General features: G+C 41.8%; 1 protein-coding gene across 3 annotated transcripts in view; it reads left to right on the plus strand.

The window, feature by feature from the left end:
• The window catches only part of agap3 (ArfGAP with GTPase domain, ankyrin repeat and PH domain 3), a 125,663-nt gene that overhangs the window by 86,261 nt on the left and 19,043 nt on the right, over positions 1 to 20,359 (plus strand). For all 3 annotated transcript variants that reach the window (XM_030074030.1, XM_030074031.1, XM_030074028.1), the window contains exons 12-13: positions 5,481 to 5,633; positions 10,972 to 11,124. In XM_030074030.1, the coding sequence (XP_029929890.1) occupies positions 5,481 to 5,633; positions 10,972 to 11,124 (306 nt within the window). The remainder of the gene's footprint in view (positions 1 to 5,480; positions 5,634 to 10,971; positions 11,125 to 20,359) is intronic.

Genomic DNA, 20,359 nt, shown 5'->3' on the forward strand with positions numbered 1-20,359 from the left:
AAAAGAGGCCAGGCCGGGTTTTAGGAAATCGACACCAGCAGAGTCCTGTTTTCTCTCTTAGTTCCTGTCCGCTCTGAGTTGGGTAAATCTGGTGCTCCATCTACACTACATTACACAAACATTTTCACAGACTGTTTTTAAAAGTCTGCCGTCCGCACAAAAACACCCTACAATGCTTGAAGTCTGCTATTGAGCATCCACACACCTTTGTGCAAGCTTAACACGAGGCTATGTCCTAGATCAGATGACGATCCTACATCAGCGTCTTCAAAAATCTCAGTTTTCCCCATGCACGCTACAATGCAAGACACCTTGGAGAACAATTTTTGAAAGTCCTGTTTTCATGGCTGTTAACCACAAAGGAGGTCCAAAACGGAGAAGAAAAGAAACACTTTCAAATTTAGTTGGCTTTGTGTTGTGTGACTTCTATGTCTCATTCTTTCAGCTTACATTTGTCTATGTTTGCACGAGGACATTTCTCCTGCTGGTGCTAGTTTGGGGATAGACTTCTCAATGACAAATTTCCAAGATTTTCAGTCTTCATCCGTTTGCGCATCAGCGAACAATGTGAGGGAGATTTGTGTTAATCTCCACTTAGGAAAAGAAAGGTTACAAATCACATCAGGTCTCTCTCTGGGTGGAGAACCCTCCTCTGATTATGCGATCGGGATTTTGATTTCATTAGACATGCAATTGATGAAAGGAACAAAGGGGTAATTTTTCATTCATGGCGTCTGAATCACAAGCCTTGTCTTTGCCTTTAGTAATTCATTCATTCCTTAGATCTAAAGACCTTTATAATCACTCGTAGAAGAGGGATAGCGAGGGAGAGAGGGATGGGGCGGAGGGATGAGAAGATGAAGAGGAGAGGTTTAGAAGACAGAGTAAATGAGAGAACGCATGCGCTCACGAGTGCGCCGAGCGGCCAGGTTTAATTCCTTTGCTGGGTGCTGAGCGGAACCATTTTAAATATGATCCCCCCTGTTAACACGCATCCCGCCGTGTCACCAGCGACAGATACATTGTATCAAAGTATTAATGGGCCCAGTCACTTTTAATCAATCCTGTGGGAGAGAGGGATGCATGTGGGAGAGCTGGAGATGGCAGGGAAGGAACTCTCTAGCTCATTTGCTCTCCACTCTGCACCACAGTCTTTGTCAGCACAGCACAACCAAGGTAGCCACATATTCACTGACCACCAGCCTCTGTCGGTGAACCCACATCAGAGTCTGGAAGGGCCCGGCCCCTGGAAAATCCCACAGAGTAGCAGTTTGCTTATCTCCAAGGGCAGACATGGTAGTGTCTGTTTCATGCCTGTGTCTGTGGAAATCCTTGTTTCAGTCTTTTGTTTTGGATCAGATCACAATTTGTCAAATACACAGCAGCAGTTGTTAACTGGTAATGAAACATGCAGTCTTCCAGCATCTTCATAGCATTATAAGAAAGACCGTCTTTTACACAGGCACTCACAAAAATCATGGAAATTATTTTAACCAATATTGCAGTTTCAGTGTGATTCACAGTTTTTTTTTTTTTAATGGGAATGATCATTCCTGCATTATAATCTTCATATTATTTTAAAATCTTGTGAAACCATTGATGATGATGATGATGATGATGATGTTGTGACTTTTTCTAGGATCTGTACCAAACCATCTTTTCTTGTATCTTGAGAATGCAGCTTGTGCATCTCTGTAGCACCACAACACATTCATAATGGTATTTTGTCAGACATTCTACCTTTATCAAAAAATTGCAGATCTGGCAATTGGGATATTAGACTTAGTCATTTTGCATCTTGATAATATTTCGATTAATTATTCAGCCCTAGCTGTAAGATTACCATGTAAAAAATGCCCAGCTGTGTAATGAAAGATGCTTTTGCTTACACATTAGAAACAAATACAGAAGAGTCAGCTGACATGCAATCCAACTGCGACTTGGATTTGAAGACAGACTCATCAGTTTAGTATTGCAGAGAATCAAGAGGATACTGAAAAAACATTGTCTTTCAAACATGTGCAATATCAATAATAATATTAACTAATATTTGTAGGATATTAATATTAATACAAGTAATTATTTGTACACTTCCATGACACTGTTTTTGAACCACCATTCTGCCATGTCCTTATACGAATGCATCATTTGCACCTTGCCTGGATTGTTTTGGCCTGTGTGAATGAACACACATGGAAATGTTCCTGGAATTTATCGCGTGCGAAGAATCACTCCTGTTTTTGGAAATGCTGACCAGGAAATATGCCAGAATCTCTGTGTGAAAGGGGCGGTAATCAAAATAGAATAACACTAGAATAAGTCCATAAAAAGAAAAAAAAAATGTGCAAGAAGTGACATAACCAAACTAGATGAATAAGTGAATACAAAAAAATGGGGATTTCTACAGTATACGGAGGTGTTAAAGTAAATATAATAGAGTGGGTTTACTGTACGCAATGTGTGAAATTAGATAACACACACAGGCATGAATATGAAAGGAGGGGTGGTGGTGTGGGGACTGGCGGCAGGAGCAGGGGTGGAGGGGATGTCTGGGCGTTGGTCGGGATGATGGTGGTGGATTACACTGCCGCGGATGATGTGCTTCTTGGCCCACATTAGCATGAATGCTTCATTATCCCACTACTTGTACATAATGGCAACAACTCCACGGAGGGGTCAGGCCTCGTCACGGCTCATCAGCCTACTGACGGCCCGGCCTAAAGAGAAATGAGAAGCAAGGCAGCGCTGCTCCCCGCTAATCCATCGCCTCTACTTAACACCCCAGCCCGAGGTGGCCTGGAGAATACACTGTGGCTTTAGTTATCTCTTTATACATATGTCTATAGAGTCACTGAGAAACATTAATTATGGTGTTTGCACTATTTCAGCTCTTTTTAATTCAAATTTAACATCTAGAAAATGCAATATTATCAATCTCGAGACATTGTTGATAAGAAAGTAACACCTTGATTTTAGTTTCTTGGTAATTCTAAAATATGAACCTCTGGCAAGTTCACGGTAAATAACTGGCTCATTGCTGAAATTCAATAGCAGGAATGGAGATTAAATTTTATTTCCTCAGTTATTTGTGATGCATTTTATCAACCGAATGGATGTAGAGATCCATTGAGGGAACTAAGATTTGATATATCCAAATGTCCAATATTCTGCACAGGACAGGCTCAAAATGAACACAATAATGTGGTGGTGTGTATTTTAGGTAAACCACCTTTGTGAAACCTTGGTCAAATACACAGAAGTAGCCTGAGGTTCCATATGCAAAAAAACATTTCACAGAGTAAAGATCCGTACTTTGTTTAGTTGTTTATCTGATACGTGGGGATATGTGCATTTCAGCCTTGACCCCCCGGCGCGTTAACGTGACTCTTGGCGTTCCTGGAATCGTCGTCATTCAATATTGCGGCTGATCTTTTGGCCCTCAATTTGCACTGTGTCAAGTTTGTCAGTGTCAGTCCACAGAGCTGCTGGTGCTGCAGCAGTGAAATGTGTTGGAGTCAGGCCTGGCTGGGGCTGCGCAGTACAGTGCTCTCTTAATGCCACAAGCTGATTATTTCTCCACTGTAATTACATTATCCTCCCCTTTATGCAGGAGTGGTCTCTGGGGACTAATGGATACAGCCATGTATAATTCATTAATCATTAGCATCCAATTTGACAATTAGACATGATTGTTGAATTTTAAATATGAATCAAAGTTGACTCATAGTTATCTAGCTGTTTTTTTTTCTTTTTGACGATAACAGTCAAACTTCATTTTTAGCTATGAAGACGTTTACTTTGACTTGTGATGTATAGAAAAATAACACATCATTGCTGGAGTGACCTCTAAACGATGAGTTGAATGTTCTCTTCTGCACCGTCATGACTGTGATAATTTATGTATCCTGAGATGAAACATTTACCCGTGCTAGAAATGCTAGTGCAACTCTAATGATCCTTGGCTTTTGTACAAATATTATTTTATAAATGGTTTATGGAGGCAGCGTACACCTCAGCACCGGGAAAAAAAAAAAAAAAAAAAACGCTCTCAGAAGCCTCTTTTGTTTTTCACAAGTTGTGATCTCTTGTCGTATCATTCACCTGTCACTTTTTTTTTTTCCTGAAACAAAGTTTCACATTTTCTTTTCAGTACCCCTACTTCTCCTCTCTCTTCCCCTCCTCCTCTGCTCTGATTTGAGCATGCTAATTTAGTCAGTGCTCCTCAGCATGATTCCCTCGCTCTCTCTCCCATTCTTGCTGCGATCCTGCTCCCTCCCCTCTGGGACCTGAAGATTAATATTCCTGGGCCCAACAAGATAATTACTGATACTAATTAGACATGATTATGTGAATTTGATACACTTATTACTCTGGATAATGAGTAGGACATATTATCCTAACAAGCACCCGTGCCGCTTAGTTTACTTTACACACGACACACACACACTATATTTTCTGTTATTGTCACCTCAATCAGAAACTGATATTCTCTTGTAATTACTGAATAAAAGGCCTCAATGTGTCATACCTGTGAGTTGAAAACGCATAGTTAAGAAAATCAGAGATCATGCGTTTTTTTCAGCAAAACAAAGTCTCTTTCAGCATTTCTGTGAAAATATTTACAACATAAAGTTATGTTGGTTTCGTGAGTTTATCATTTACATAATATAGAGTGTAGTTTAATTCACTGGATGACCAACAGTGCTAGTTTTTTTTTTTTTTTTTTTTTTTTTGTAGGTGTGTGTCAAATGTTTGTTAATAGATACTGCAAAGCGCTATGGCTTTTCACACTTGTGCAACAGTATCTTCAATTCCGAACTAGAACAATGCTTTTTGTTTAATTTATAGGGCGAATATATTTTTTTTACAGGGTGAAAAATCAGTTTTATTCAGTGACACAGTTCATTTTAATTCAATTCAATCTGTTCCCCAACTTTGCCAGTTAATCTGATTCCACTTACTTGTCTGGAAGTGTATCGATGAGTTTTTAAGAGTAGTTAGGATCTGTTGTGGAGTGTTCGACTGCCAGGGAACAGGAGGAAAGGACCCCACATGGTGCAGCCTAGCCCATGAATTAGTAAAGAGAGCCAGGCGTCCGTGGCTCGCCTGATTGGAAGTTAGGGAGCGAACGCCTGCTGACGCCAGTGGAGATGGATGTGGCAGTCAGAGGGATGAGGCGAGATAATTAGCGTTCAGAGTGTATCTTGTTAATTAAGGGCTAATTAGAGGCAGAGGCGGAGGGAGGGGGGGGACAGAGAGATGTGCACAAATAAGGTGGCAGCAGCATTGCACTGCTATAGAAACTACCATAAACACTAAACTTAATTACATCATTATTACTTCTTGATCGACCTTTTTTTTTTTCTTTTGTTCTTTTTCAGGAAAACTATGCCAGTCTAAGTTTGTGATACGAAATGGTTGCAGGGAACATAACAAATTGGGATTCACTCATTTATGTCTGTCCATCGCTTGTTTTCCAGGCGCTCCTCACTCGAACAGCAGCACGTCTCTTCAGTCGGGCGGGTCGGTGTTTGGCAGCGGCAAGGATGGCATGCACCAGCGTTCCTTCTCCGTGTCCAGCGCTGACCAGTGGAATGAAGCCGTCATCAACACCAGTGCGAGCAGCGGAGCCCGTAAGACATCCCGTCCTCACCCAACACACCCTCCTCCTCGCTCACCATCTCTATCTCCCTCCCCACATTCTGCTTTTTCTGTTTTTTTTTTTTTTTTTTTTTTTTGCCATCCCCTTCTTTTCTGCGATCTCTGAGCCCTCCATGCTCAGCGGAATAAAATGGATGCAAAATTACAATCGGGACAGAAAGTGGCAGTGAATAAGACGCATACAAAAGGATCTGATCCTAGAGGTGTACCTCGAAGCGGATGCCATCACCCGGTTTTCTCAGACCGGTGCCACGGCGTTCATTTTCATAATTAGGTGATCAGGGCTGTGAGCGCCGTGACCTTTTTGGTTGCGGTACTTTGATAGAAGAAGAAGCAAGGAGGGGAAGAGTGGCAGTTATTTTGTATTTTTTTTTTTTTTTTTGCCATCCCCACTCCCTCCTACATCACACTGTGCCTTGTCAGTGTACTTGAGTGAAGTAAAATAATACATTCACCATGCATGTCTGCCCCCCCATTCTGTCTTTATCTTCCATCTTTCTCTCTCTCTCTCTCTCTCTCTCTCTCTCTCTCTCTCTCTCTCAGTGCCCCCCCACCCCCGTTTTTCTCTCTTTTCTTCCGAAGAGGAAAATGAATGCTTTTCGGGGGTACCATTCATCACCAGTTATTTCCCTCTCTTTGTGGTTGGCAGTAAAAAAGCACTTAAATGCACATCAACAGAATAACAGTCATTTCCATGCATGTTTGCACTCTGGTAGTTCTCATTAGCACGGCGGCGGCTCCCCCCCTCCCCATGGGCTCCCAGGGGCCCCGGCAGTTTAAAGAGCGCACTTTACGAGCGCTGCTGGAGTCCAACCGCACGGCCCTTGTGGTTCCGCAGACAAGCCTGTCTCTCATTTGGAGCTGCCAAACGATCAATTCTGCCTGGACGCAGGCACTTCCATCACCCCCTACCCCTGTCTCCCATCAGCAGCATGCCCAAAGCAGAATTACTTAGATTCGTGGGGTCCTCAAATAAATGAGCGTGTGTGTGTGTGTGTGTATGTCCTCACTCACAAACATAATTTTTTGTGTAGCTGTTTGTATGTGAGTTTTCCATGCAGCGTGTTTGTGTCTGTATTCCAATGTGTGTGTGGGAGAGAACAGGCTTCACACTGGATGTTTGTGAATGTGTGTTTGGCGGCAAGTCTGCAAAGGACAAATAGGACTTCCTAAACCTCGCGCCGCCACCCTCATCTATGGAAATGAGGGCCCTGGAATTTCTCATTTTTATGTTTGGTAAACTGAGAAGCCCTCAATATTAACATAGCTCATTAACCAGCATCCAGTCTTCAACTAAATCAGATGAACAATTTGCTCCATTATTTTATTTTCTTCAATTATGTTCTTGCTACTCTTAAGGTAACCACAAATGAGCTTGAATGAGGCAAATGAGCTGAAAATAATATTAGAAACATTTTGTCAAATGATAGATACGTCTCCGGTCCTCGGAAAGGAGGTTCTGTAATCAGTGCATAGTCAAACAATTTAAGAGGCTTGCACTGTACTGTGGAAAACAGTGCCTCGGAAACTTTCTCGGAATATGTTGTTGATTTTTATGCCCCCCTTACAAATCGAGAATCTGAATTAAAGTGGGAGAATGTGGCTGTCTGGCGTAAAGTGTGACTTGGGTATCAGAAAACATCAATTTGATTGAAATGCGACCTCTTATCTTTCATCGTAATGTGCCTTCAATAATCAATAGAGGGTGTTCCACAGTGAGGGGTGCTCATGTTTTGCCATTTGAATTGACTTCAACCAAGCCCAATCACTCCATTATCCTTGGTGAAGGTTGCAGGTTAACATAAAATGTGATTCCGAGGTGCAAAAACAGCAGATTGATGATTCACTCAAGAATGAATGCATCTTAGCCAGGTAACCATTTCCATATTATTTAAAGAATGTCCTCATTTGTAAACCTATTGAGCAAAGGCAGAAGCAGAGGTAGTAACGTCTCTTGAATATTGAGCGCAGATTTTTGATTAAATCCCGGCCCAATTTTTCTATTGCTTGCATTCATAAAGACACCCATTCTTAATCTAGGGAGGCACAGGGTGCTTGTTTAGATCCTGCTCTCCTTGGTACACCTCAGTCTTTGTGCCTGAATTAAAAGCGAGAAGCTCAAAAAGTCCCCCGAGCAATCTGACATGCTCACTGATGATAATGACTTCACTTAAGTCATGGTCAAAGAGTGAATAATATCAGAGTCCTAACATAATGTAGACCAGCATGAAAGGTTTACACTTCTTATGTTGCAACTCTGTATCAGAATGTTTTAAAGATTTTATTAGCGCGATGCATTTTCCAATATATTCATCCAGACTCAAGGTTGTGTATAAGGTAGTTAATGCAGGGATAGCCTTTTTCCCGTCACACTGTTTTATATCTTGGCCTCCCATTGCGAGGGTGAGAGCATGTAGGGAGTTTGATTTCTACACCGGGCCGTAATGAAGTTTGACATTTAGTTTGGAGAGAGCAGCGGAGCGCGATCAGGCCTTGATTAGTACACTCTAATTGAGGATAATAAGGGGGAGGCGGTGATTGTTTCTAATTTTTGCCATTAATTGCAGCCGTTGGCTTTGATTGAGGACAGGCAGGGCTGCCATGTCAAGGGGCCTGGCGGAATCACAGTGCTCCTCACCCGGAGCCTCTTGAATTACAATGAAACGACTCCCCCCTAGCCCTCCACCCTCCCTCCCTCTCACCCTTTTTTCATTCTCATTCATTCTCATTGTGGCATTGGCAAAGCCAGAAAGCTGTTAGCAGCCCCCTCTTTGTCTCACCCACAGCCTTCATCCTGAAGCATGTTTAAACTGTCATCTCCGTGGTGGGAGTGTAATACACTGTAATCACAGGTTAGGCGGATACCTATTCTGCTGCCCAGGAGAGCTCGGCTGAGTGGGAAAGAGACTCCTGATCCCCAGTGTGCTTCATTACGCAGCTTGGTCCTGATGGCTCCTCATACACAGTAACAGCTAGCTAATAATGTCACAGCGAACTCTGTGTTCACAGAATCAGTCCAGTTCTGACTTCATAATTCTCAACTTCAGAAATATAATCTACCAGACATGGGTGGTTTAGAATCGAGATCCACTTACGGGCAGGAGAGACCTCTTATTACATAAGATGATTTGCTTTCACCTACCCTGATATTCTTGCTCAATGGTGTGTATGTGGTTATATCCATTTATATTCCTATGATAAATTGGTAAAGGTTTTTTTAAAGCCTGATTGGCACAAACAAAAGGAGGTGTATCTCCCCATATATGTTTCAGGTGCAGGATGAGCAGAGCCAGGGTCATTTTCCACAACATTAGGGGCAGAAATTGATAATTAGAGGTGTTTATGACACGGCTGGGGCCCCTAAGGGGCAGCCCTCCCCTTTAACCTCAAGCGACATTAAACAAATGCTGGCTGTCACGTCAGAGGCAGGTTGGAGCTCAAGTCTTCCACCCGCCATACGGAGCTGTGCTGGCGGGACAGACGCTGGGATGGAGAGGGAGGAGGAAGGCGAGGGTGGGAGGGGGGGCACATGGAGGACCCCTGTGCCCCCAGCTGTCTGAGCCAGCTAATGACTCGTCTCAGGGGGGCTGTTGTAGGAGAGCAGGGAAATTGAAACAGACGCCTCGACTCGGCTCTGCTACATGTGTGGCTCTGTGCTGCCATTCAAAACACCAGAGAGTGTAATGTATGTAGTCCAGCACGAGCACCAATGTTATGCTTATTGATTTGACTGCATATAATCAATAACATGATCTGTTTGCCATAGAACTCATTCTTTATTTAGTTTTCTGTACGCTGAAATATTAATCCCCACTTAAAAGTTCTTTTAAGCCTTTACAGTCAAACAAATTGATATTAATTTGTTTATTTTTCCAGTAATGACATTTTTGCTGATGTATTCCTATCAGCCTATAGGTCAATGACCACCATAACAACATGAGTCTCAGGTGTTGTCTGCTATATTTTTGCCCACGCTCAGACAATGCATCCCCGGGCCTTCAGAGCTCTACTCTCCCCCACTTTAGCATCTTCAAACCCCTGCTGAGCCCATCCCACTCCTCCAAGACAGCCCCATCTCCCTAAAGGTAATGACCGAATTAGGCCTAATGTTGTACACTGGCTAATGGCACAGTGCCGCACATTATAGCATGTGCAACTGGCAACGACAACAGCAATAATCCCTGAGCCCCTTGTCCTCCCGCCCTCCACCCCTGGGGCTGGGACGGTGCACAGGGAAATGAATGGAGTTTGCTACACTACAATGAGCTTTTGATGGGAGACAATGGAGGAGGCTGCCAGCACCACACAGGGTGGTAAGAGGAGAGCAATATGGGGCCCATCTAGTGGCCCTCCCTCCCTCCTTCCCTCAGGCCCCTGGCCCCCGCTCCCAGATTCATAATGGCATCCGGAGGGAGAAAGAAGGGAAAGTGATGTCAAATGTCAGGAAATCAGAAAGATGGCAAGCTGACAACCCCCTCCTATTGCTCCATCCCTCCCATGCCCTGCCCAACGGTTGCACAGGTTAATATCACATTTATAAAATCACTTACAAGAAACAAAGCCAGCTCTTAGCCTCCTGTCACTCTCAGACAGTCATATAGAGAGCTGTGCCTGGGGCCAAGCCAGATAACTATTTGTTAGCAGATAGCCCCATACCTGTCCTTCACCCTGTCTGAAGCCCGAGCAGCACAGTTACTTCTGGACCACTCCAAGCTATTTTCAACTCTCACTACTGTAGTCCCATTTTGTCCCAAGCTGGTGCCACTGGCGATGCCTGAATCTGCTTTGCATGATATAAATCATTATTTATGCTTAGTTTCATTCCACTATAATTTGGTCATGCCAGTGATTCATGTATATGTGCATTGATAGATATTTCTCCACATTTTTCTCCTGCACCTTTTCAAGCGTCACATCTGTCACACAGCAGAAATCTCCGACATAACAAGCACTTTATTCTCATATTCATTTTGATTTTCTCAAGTTGTTTCCCGAATTTTCTTGATACTAATGGGCTGATCTGTCTTATATTGCCTTGTTTCAACATATCTATACTTATTCCCAGAAAAAAAATACTGAAATTAGTGAAACTGCATTGGAAACAAGCGGGACCTTATCTCACTGACAGATTTTTCATTTATTATAAGACTAACATTTGAAAGCTGAATATGAGACCAAATGACTTGCTAAAATGGTATTTTTGTGCAGTATGTATACAATATCACCATGAAGTTGGCAGCAGGTTCTATGAGGTTATATGTATTTTTTTAATAACTGTCTCTCCTGTTTTTGTTTTTTTCTTTTTTTCAGCCAATGGAATGAGTGAACCAGTGACTGGCAGTTCCAGTGCCACCAGTCCGAAACTGGAGCCGCCTCCCTCACCACACGCCAATCGCAAGAAACACAGACGGAAAAAGAGCACAGGCATCACAAAGCCAGATGGCCTCTCTGCAGGCAATGAAGGTAAAATTCACCCCCCAAAAAATAAATAAATAAAATAAAATTTACAATTCATAGTTGTCTAGTAATTGTGAAATGATCGAAACATCTGAAACATTTGTGAAACTTTCGAGACTTTTAAAACATGTCACATTGTCCTATTGTTTTCCACTCATTTTTTTTCATTTTTTTTATTTATTGGTGTATTGGTGAATTTGAGATAAACCAGACAAAATTTAACTGGTTCAGTGATGCAAAATTGTTTCTACCTCTATACACTATGATTTACCCAGTCACCGCGCAGAAAGAGCATGATTCTTATTATAGATGATTCATATTCAGTATAATAAACTAGATATAGGTGTGGAGTTTTGTATGTCCGTGTGGCCCCTCGCACACGGCGCCCTCACAGTCCCCGTTTCTTTTAGCCTAGTATGAATGGTCTGATCTCCAGGAGCCGTGGCCCTCCTCAGCAGGGGAGTGGCAGTCAGCTCTCCACCCAATTAATAATGATTCTCCAGCCCAATGATGAATGGAGTGCTCTAATTGGATGGCATTGTGAAAACACTGAGGCACATTTCAGAGGCCATAAAACTGATGTCACCAGAGCGGGATGATCAATCAACATGATTGATACACTGGATATCAACAACAATGGCACTGACGCCTCCTAAATGGGGCTTAGCATTTATAATCATTATACTTTTTTATCATGGTTTCTGACAGCTTCTCTTTAAAGTTTGAATGGGTCTGTTGACCACATTGTCTGGAGTGAACATCATCAACATTTCAGAGATAAGTGGTGTGATAAGTGTCTTCTGTTGTTAAATCGGTATGTGGCCGCATCAGCATCAGGGATGGCAGTCACTGCAGTCAAAGTGTTTCTCGGATCTAATAATTTTTTTCAAAAGTTTGAAAAGTTTAATCTCTTTCATTTTGAGAAGATGTACCGTAATGTGATGCTGTGCATGTGGAGAAGCGATCCACTGTTTCTAAAGCAAATCCTGCAGTGTTTTGGAAGTCAAAGGCTTTTAGAGTTGTCCTTTGCTGTTTGTTCCTTGATTTTAGTCTCACTTATAAGCCATTATTTAGCTCCTAATGGGCCTCTGCTGTCACAATCACACGTTAATGACATTAGTCAGAGCCTTGAATGAGTGATGGCTGGCATTAGCGACTTGAGGTCCTGGATGCATCAAAATCATGAAATCCAGTTTGCAAATTTCTCAAGTAGTTCGGAATAATTGAAATACGTCAGAGTGCCGTCAGACTGTCAGGAAAAAAAAAAAGTCACGCGTTAGGTTGTACTCTATGTGCATGTAGGCAAAACTTTTTTTTTTATCTAGACATGTAAAAATGACTGGAGGAGGCAGAATCTGAATGTTTTTCACGTCATCAAACAAGCACATTGTTTTTATCTCTCTTTTTGTGGGATTTTCTATTAGCATCAGCTTGTCTGTTCTGCTGAATGCCTCTGGAATACAGACATATTGCTTAAATATTGGAGTCACCCAAGTCTAAGATGTGAGGTGCGTCTCCTGTTGCAAGAACAGGAGCGAAAGAGAGACAGAGAGAGAGAGAGAGGAGAGGTGGGATCCTTGAATAAATTGCTATCAGTTTATCTCATTTACGGGGCAATCAGAAGCGTGGAATGCAGGCTGAAATTGAATTTTAGTAGTTGTGAAGCATCATAAATCAAAACAGCGTGAGCATCTTAAGGTGAGAAATCGTTTTGGTCAACATGGGAAGTACAGGATGTACAAGGGAGCCAGGAGAAACTGTTGCTACACCATCAGTGGTAACTATGGCACTACATGGCACGACTCCTCCAGGTGACTGTTCGGAGAAATGCTGACGCATATAGCACATGTTTAAAGCATCAATGTATCGATTTTTTTTTGTGAAAGAGATAAATTACAAGCAGTAATTAAACAGGAATTATTTTTGCAGTGCATCTTTCACACTAGAGGCACCTCTTGAAAAGTAATATTTTTTTAACTGTTGACTCAAAATCACCTTTGAATTGTAGCAGCTTTAAAAAAAAAAAAAAAAAAAAAAAAAAACTTCAAATCACTGTAATGGCATGATATTTATAGAATGTGTGAATTCTCTGCCATGTCAGCTGTGCTACACTTCCACTGAGGATATGCACAATGGACACAGTCCCTAATATCCCATGCACTGTCAGAGCTGTGTGGTGTAATGAACTTCTCATGTGCTTAAAGAATGATGCAGGATGCATGGCGAGACAACTGACAGCCCCGTAATGTGTTTCCCAGCAGCCGCCTGGCGACGAGCTCTCTCGGTGTGTCGCTCGCCATAAACCCACTGGAAAATCGATGGCCGATAAAGAGTTGTGTTCAAGGGGAGCCCCCTCTGATTAATGCAGACTGTCAGGGAGCATCATTAATGTATTTCTCTTTTAAAGAAAGTGTATCAAATACTCATTGTTTTGGAGGTTTTAACACGTTCAATGCGAACAGACAGGGACATACGGTGGGAGACGGAGGAATGGAAGGATGAAGGGAATTGTGAGGAGAAAGGCGCCTACCTGATCCTTCTGGTTTTAGAGATGGGGATATTTTCTGCTGTCAAAGTCACAGAAGTCAACATGAAAAAAAAAAGAATTAAGTGTGAGGCTAAATGCATGTAGTGTAGATGTTTAGGTCTACATTTACATATCCCACACCTGTTACATTTTATACATTTGATTTGCAGGGACTCTTGCACTGCATTGTAACTGATGCAACTACAGAAGAGAATGGGAGGCGAAATTTATCAGGCGCCCAGGAATCGGTGGCTCTGTGATTCCTGAAATAATCTTGGAAAACCAGAATGTACAAAATGATGCAGAAAAGTGCCAAAGCAATTGTTTTTATTGTGGCAAATGAACAAAATGGTAGCTCAGTGCTTATCACCGCATTGTTGTTCTTATGCTGATGCTTTAAAACCCACAGCCACAAAACAATGGAAAGTTGATTTCTACAAAAGAAGAAGAAGAAAAAAAAACCTCCTACGTTTCTACACCCTCTGTCAAAGAATAAATTGGTCAAGATTAGAGTCAATAACAAGGCACTGGATCTGCGGCGTCAATTTGCTGTGAAAGACAGGAATTGATATTTTCTGTACAAGTTGCAGATTACTTGTGTTTTCAGCGGAAGAATAGAAGAACATTGCTAGAATAGAATTTGCAAAATATTGAATTAGAATTGCTAATTCATGGTAGCAGAGTTTTAAAAATCCACCACACAATTTATAGAAATTTTGCACACGCTGTAGGTGAATTATGTTTAGATAACGGGGAGATTGTTGCACACAAAAGTCGAAAAGCAAGGTGAAGTTGAAAGGAGCCGAGGGAGATATCTAAAAGATGACTAGTGTGATAGTTAAAGGAGTTGATGTGGCCAGTTGCCCAACAAGGGGTAGAAATAATATTTGAAGAGTTGTGCAGCACGTAAAGAATTGTAAATATTTCTCCTCCCAATCTTTCCTAACGAACTCCTCATTGATCCCAATCGTCCACAAAAAAAACTCAGTGATTATAAATCAAACATTAGAAAACAATGACTCTTTGTGACACAAAGTACAACCTCAGTTAAAATGGAAATCCAACACTGTGTAGTTTTAATGGCTTTACACGCTTAATGGCTCGCAGCTCTAACAGCATTACAATGCAAAACGAATGATACTGATGTTAGCTTTTTTTGTGGCACGGTAGCTGATGAGTATGCAGTCTGCCCTTGTGAAATCAGCATATCAGATGTATCAGAAATGTAGACTAAATTGCCCAAAAGGAACAAAATGTCATGACATTTATGCAAACATCGAAGAATTAGAGGTTCACTGGGGAAATAACGTGCCCGCAAAACTTTACTTTGGCTTTACAGGCAAACTTGCCTCCTCACTGCGGTTCTGAAAGATTTTACTCAAATATCCATCAAAATGTGTCAAATATATGAAAATGATAATGTGTACATACATTTGCACGTTTTTTACTCTTTCATTCAATTATTATTAAATGTCCGGTCTTGTGCAAGTTGCTTGTCAACCTGTGGGAAAAGATCCACTAATACCATTGGCCCAGTTACGCAACACCAGTTTTCATTATCAAGAGGCTATTTTGAAACCTAATAACTGGACAACCAATAATTATGCTAAATTAGTTGCAATAATTGCACATAACCATGTTATAAAGTTGACAACTATTCACTGGAATTTTTTTTCCCTAAACCAACTTGCGCTGAGATTGAACTGCAATGTATGTCTACCGTATAGTCCACCAAGGGAATTTTATCGAAAAGGCTGTGCCATGCCGCCATAGCCTTTGCAGCACTTGTTGGCCGTGGCACATCTGTGATCTCTTTCCTGAACTTTGAATGTTTCACACTTGACAAGTTTGTCCAGATTGAGGTCATGAACGAACAGCGTTTGACATAATCTTGATGTCCCGGCCTCATCTGCAGTTAACTGGGAGGCAAGAAATTGAGTTCCTTCTGTGCACACACACAACACCATCAGCAAGAGGACCTGTGCCTGCCGTGAGTCGGGACTGTCCCAAAAAAAAAAAAAAAAAGAAAGAAAAAGACCCAACTCCATCAGCACTACCTGATCTTGAATATCAGAGTTTGTCAAAATGGAGCTAAGATTATAGATTGTGTCACAGGCTTAAAGCAGGATCCTCTTGTCCTGCACCTCAGTGTGCCAAGGGTTAATATCCTCTGGAGTCCAGCTGAGGATTAGGAAATGGAGGTTTAACTGCCTGTGCTAATGGTGGGTGTTTATCTCAATACTTTGTTTTGTCACTCCCTGAATCGCTCTCATTTCCGAAAGCTGTCCCTGGAGCCTCCACTCTTGTAATGGCTTAGCTTTCTGAATGCCACAGTATGGAGGGAAAGGAATAACAAAATTCTCATTTGGGCTCTATACACACTGCCCACAGATACATGTATAATTGGCCCTGTTTTCATTTTGCTCTGTTGTTAAATGCACTAGCTATTAGGGTAGTGGTGTCGGTGCTGATTTCATGTGTTTGGTTCATTGTTGGAAGGTGTGCCTCGTGTTTGTTTGCATGTGTGCGTGTGCATTCGGTCGCGTGCATGTGCACAGTACTGTGCTAAGGTGTGTGTGTGCGTGTGTGTGTGTGTGTGTGGATGATTGCGTGTGCATGTGTGTCAGATAGATAAAGAGTGTGCTCTATCTCTCTCTCTCTCCCTTTTCTCCCCTTTCTGAGTTTGGTCGTGGTTCCCCTGGGGCCCCTGTCGCAGTAATGGCCTGCTCCTGATTGCTCTGATACAGGTTAGGAATATTGGCTTTAATGATGTGTAAAATGAGCAAGCAGTGCCTGTGACATTTACAGATGGCACCGCCTTGGCCTGTTCTTCCCAACTGCTCGTTAATTCACAGGAACGGCAAGCACTTCTTTAAGTGACTGCCTGATGCGTGCACACAACACGGCACAACACAACAGCATATCCTGCACGCCAAAACAATAGCTCACCTTTGATATGTCCCCTGCACTTTGCCATCATTTCAGCCGGTGCTCACATGCGCACGTGCACACACACACACACACAGATTGATAAAGAGAGAGTCCTCAAGGCTAAGAACAGTTTGCCAACTCCTTTCAGGCATTTCAGGCATTCCAGGCATTCTTCAAATCAATCTCCAGAGGTGTGGTGAGGCGCTCGGACAGAATAGATACTGTGTTGCTCGCTGCCATTTACACAGCACAGCTGGGCTTGGCGTCAAACCCCAGAGGTGTTAATCTGGTCCACAGGTCCCCAGTGGTGCATCTGCCGCGTGTCGTGTGCACCCCAATAGAGGGATCATCATCTGCAGGTCACCCACCTCTCTTTCAGGTTCCGGTTTTAACTCTCAGGTCAAAAGAATATCTGAGAAACTCCTGCACTGATAAATAATAACATCACAATGTCTTTGACTTAATATGTCAAATATCGATAATGTGACGATATTGTAGGATTGACTATTGGCTAAGTTTTTGATAGACAATCAGTAATAACGTGGATAAGGTGAACATGCAGGTAGAGACAAATAATTGTACAGCTAAAACAGTCTAGTAAGCTCAGAGAGTTGTATCCCTTTACTGTAATGCAGCCTTTAAAACCAGGAAAAGACAACACTTGTATCGCAATATTACAATATTTAAAATCCCAAACAGCATCTTGTCTCACATCATGATATTGATATCGCCTCAGCATATATTTTAACGAGCCGCTCAGCATGTTAACAGTTTTGTATTGTTAGATTATCAATGAATTATTTATTAGTCCAAAAGAGTTGGTGTTAAGTGCTGTTGTGTTGCTGCCGAAAGCCATCAAGCGGCTGAACAACATCAGTAACTGAGAGGTTTTATGATGCATGTAAATGGTGGACAGGCGTCAGGGAAAGCGTGCTTCTTTATCTTTTCTTCCTCTTTGTACCTCTATAGCCATTACACTCTAATTTCCTTTTTATTATGCCACGTTAATTAAGGCAAATCATATTTCCCTCATTCTTCACAGTTGACTCCTCTATTGGCTTTAAATTGCGTTCCTTGTCTGCCCACTGGCCTGGCTATGTTAATTTGGTTCTAATTGGCAAGAACTTGTTGATGGTATTGCTGGTGGATAGATATGGTCAGGGGGTTAATGCTCATGTTAATGTGACAAGGTGGTCGTTCCTCTGTTAGCCGTGTGCTAACTGCAGCCATTGAGTAATATCAGCGACGCTAATGGCCCTTTCACAGGCTCATCATGCCTCTAAGATAGCAGCGATACCTCGGCACATCGTTCATGCTCATATTTATTGTCTTTGAGGAGGACACTTTGACCCCGAAGTGTCATGCTCACATGGAACAGAATTACTCCGTCTTATGGAGTGGAATTGCCACACTGTGCATGGCGTTAAGAGGTAATATCAGTGCGCTGTATCTGCATGTAATGACGGTGACACTGGGTGTAATACTGCTGCCGTGATGTGGCGAGGGCACATGGGATGCTAACTGCACATGCTCCCCTGCCTCCTTAGTGAGTACAGTACGTCTCGCATGTGCATTACTATGCATGGAGAATTAGATTTGTTTTCCCTTGTATACTCATCAGTTTAAGAAATCAGCCATCCATCGCTTTTTTAATCTCCATAATGAAAGTGTTTTAATGCCTCCAATTTATTGCCTGGCCAGCCAACAGAATAATTAGCTTTGTTCAGGTTTTTAAAAAGATGAAAACACAAGTATGACGCTATTTGAGGCTAAGGAGAGCCAGAAATTGTAGTCAGGTCGTGGAGGCTGGAGTTTTTGAAGGTGTGTTGGACAGTATAGAAAGAAACACTGTATGGGATCAGGCAAAGAAAAAATAGCATTAAGAATACATTTTTTTCCTCAATTTGTTTTTTCCTATTGTGTCCCTTGTTTTTATATCTTTCTCTGCCTCCAATTTCACTATTTGGCGTTGTCTCTAAACATAAAGTGGTAAATTATACATTTTAATCCCCTCTAATGTGTTAAAACATCACACCCCGCATGAAGACATTTTCACTGTAAGTCCAAATAAAGAGGCTTCCAAGTCTTTATTGATTCTCTGTGACCTGTAGTCGATTCCGCAAACTAAATCAGATAATTGAAGTTGGTGTCGAGCTAATTGGATTATCGCTTTCCCCCTGAAGAGATGGCCCTCCACCAGAGCATAGGGATTGCTACATTAGTAGCGTCTGTCAGACATCTGTCATTTGACAGCGCTGTCGCAGCGGCAGGGCTGTGGGTTGCACCAAGGAAGCAGAATTGATTAGACCTATAAACTGTAATAATTTTTCTGATTATGTTAAATGTCTGACAGTCATATTATCACAGTAGCCATTACGTTGTAACTTCCACAGAGGATTAGTTAATTCAATTTTGAAGACCCCCTCCCCACATATCAAATAGCAGACTGGATTAGGCAAGATTACAAGGATTATATTTTGTTCTATCAAAAAAAGGGCCTCATTTGCCAGCATCTTTCCGAGTTTCTTCTTAAATTTGTTCTTGAGCAGACACCTAACAGAATCTACGTCAGATTCATGACGTGTCCTAAAACCGTGGAATAGTAAGCACCTGTGTTCTTATCATGATGAATCCCATTGTCCTCATAAATTGAAAGCACGTGCCGGTTGATCCTGATTAGCATATGTAAACGCCCCGCCAGTCCCCATAAAAGGGCATGAGACTGCAGGGCCGTGCGCACACACAGAAATCGGGAGAGAGTGAGGCAACGAAGCACAATCGTAAAATAATAAAAAAGTAAATAGTTGTGAAGTGGAGTTTCTGCTGCAGGAAGTGAACGCCAGTAGTAATGTCAGCAATGGACATAAAGTAAGAAAAAAAAGATGTTAAAAGATGGGGTGCTATCACTCGTTCAGTGAACACTGTGGAGAAGGACACACAACTGATGAAGTAAAAAAAAAAAAAGTAGTAAAAAAAAATGATTTGATCTCAATCTAAGGCCAAAACAATATATATATATTATTAATGGCATGATTCCCAATTAACATAACTGATGTGAACTGAGGTGTCAGTGTAGTGTGTATTTTAAAAGATCACAAAGTAATTATTTAAAAAGATATTGTTTTTTTAAATCCTATAATATTCTACAACGGTAAAACGGTAAAATTAAACATCCAGTCACCAATAATTTTTCATAAACATGCCAGCCCTCAGGTGTGCGTAAGTGTGCTCTTGATTGTGTGTAGATTCTGTTTTTACCTAAGAACAAATCCCAAATAATAAAACATCGGTGAATGTCAGAATCTTTCGTCAAAACTGCATAAGGGGGTTTTAACAAAAAATTTCCTCTTAAAAACGGTTGGTGAATGAGGCCCAAAGTCTTTATATTGTAATTTCTCTTGTTAATTAACGACTAATAACATCAGAGCCTTTGATTAATTAATTGGATCAAATGACCACACAGGATAAAGTGCGAGTCTGTCCTGCTACACTGTGGTTGAAAGCGTCGTAGGAAAAACCGTTCCCCCTGTGCCTGCTCGCCCCCAGTCCTTCAAACATGGTTTATGCAAATGAGGCTGCTATTTGCATAGACATAATTAGGTAATTACAAATCGTTTGGCTATGAGCTCAAGCATGTGCAGAGACCATAGCTGTTACATCAGTCACATTGTACTGTACAGAGTTAATGAATTGCTTCTGAACAGAAGAGGCATTATGACATGTGTTAGAGCATATGTTGTGCCAGACCTCTTGCTCATAATGACAGGTGACATTTTCATAAAG

Source organism: Myripristis murdjan, chromosome 17 (assembly GCF_902150065.1).
Source record: "Myripristis murdjan chromosome 17, fMyrMur1.1, whole genome shotgun sequence".
NCBI classification, from domain to species: Eukaryota; Metazoa; Chordata; class Actinopteri; order Holocentriformes; family Holocentridae; genus Myripristis; species Myripristis murdjan.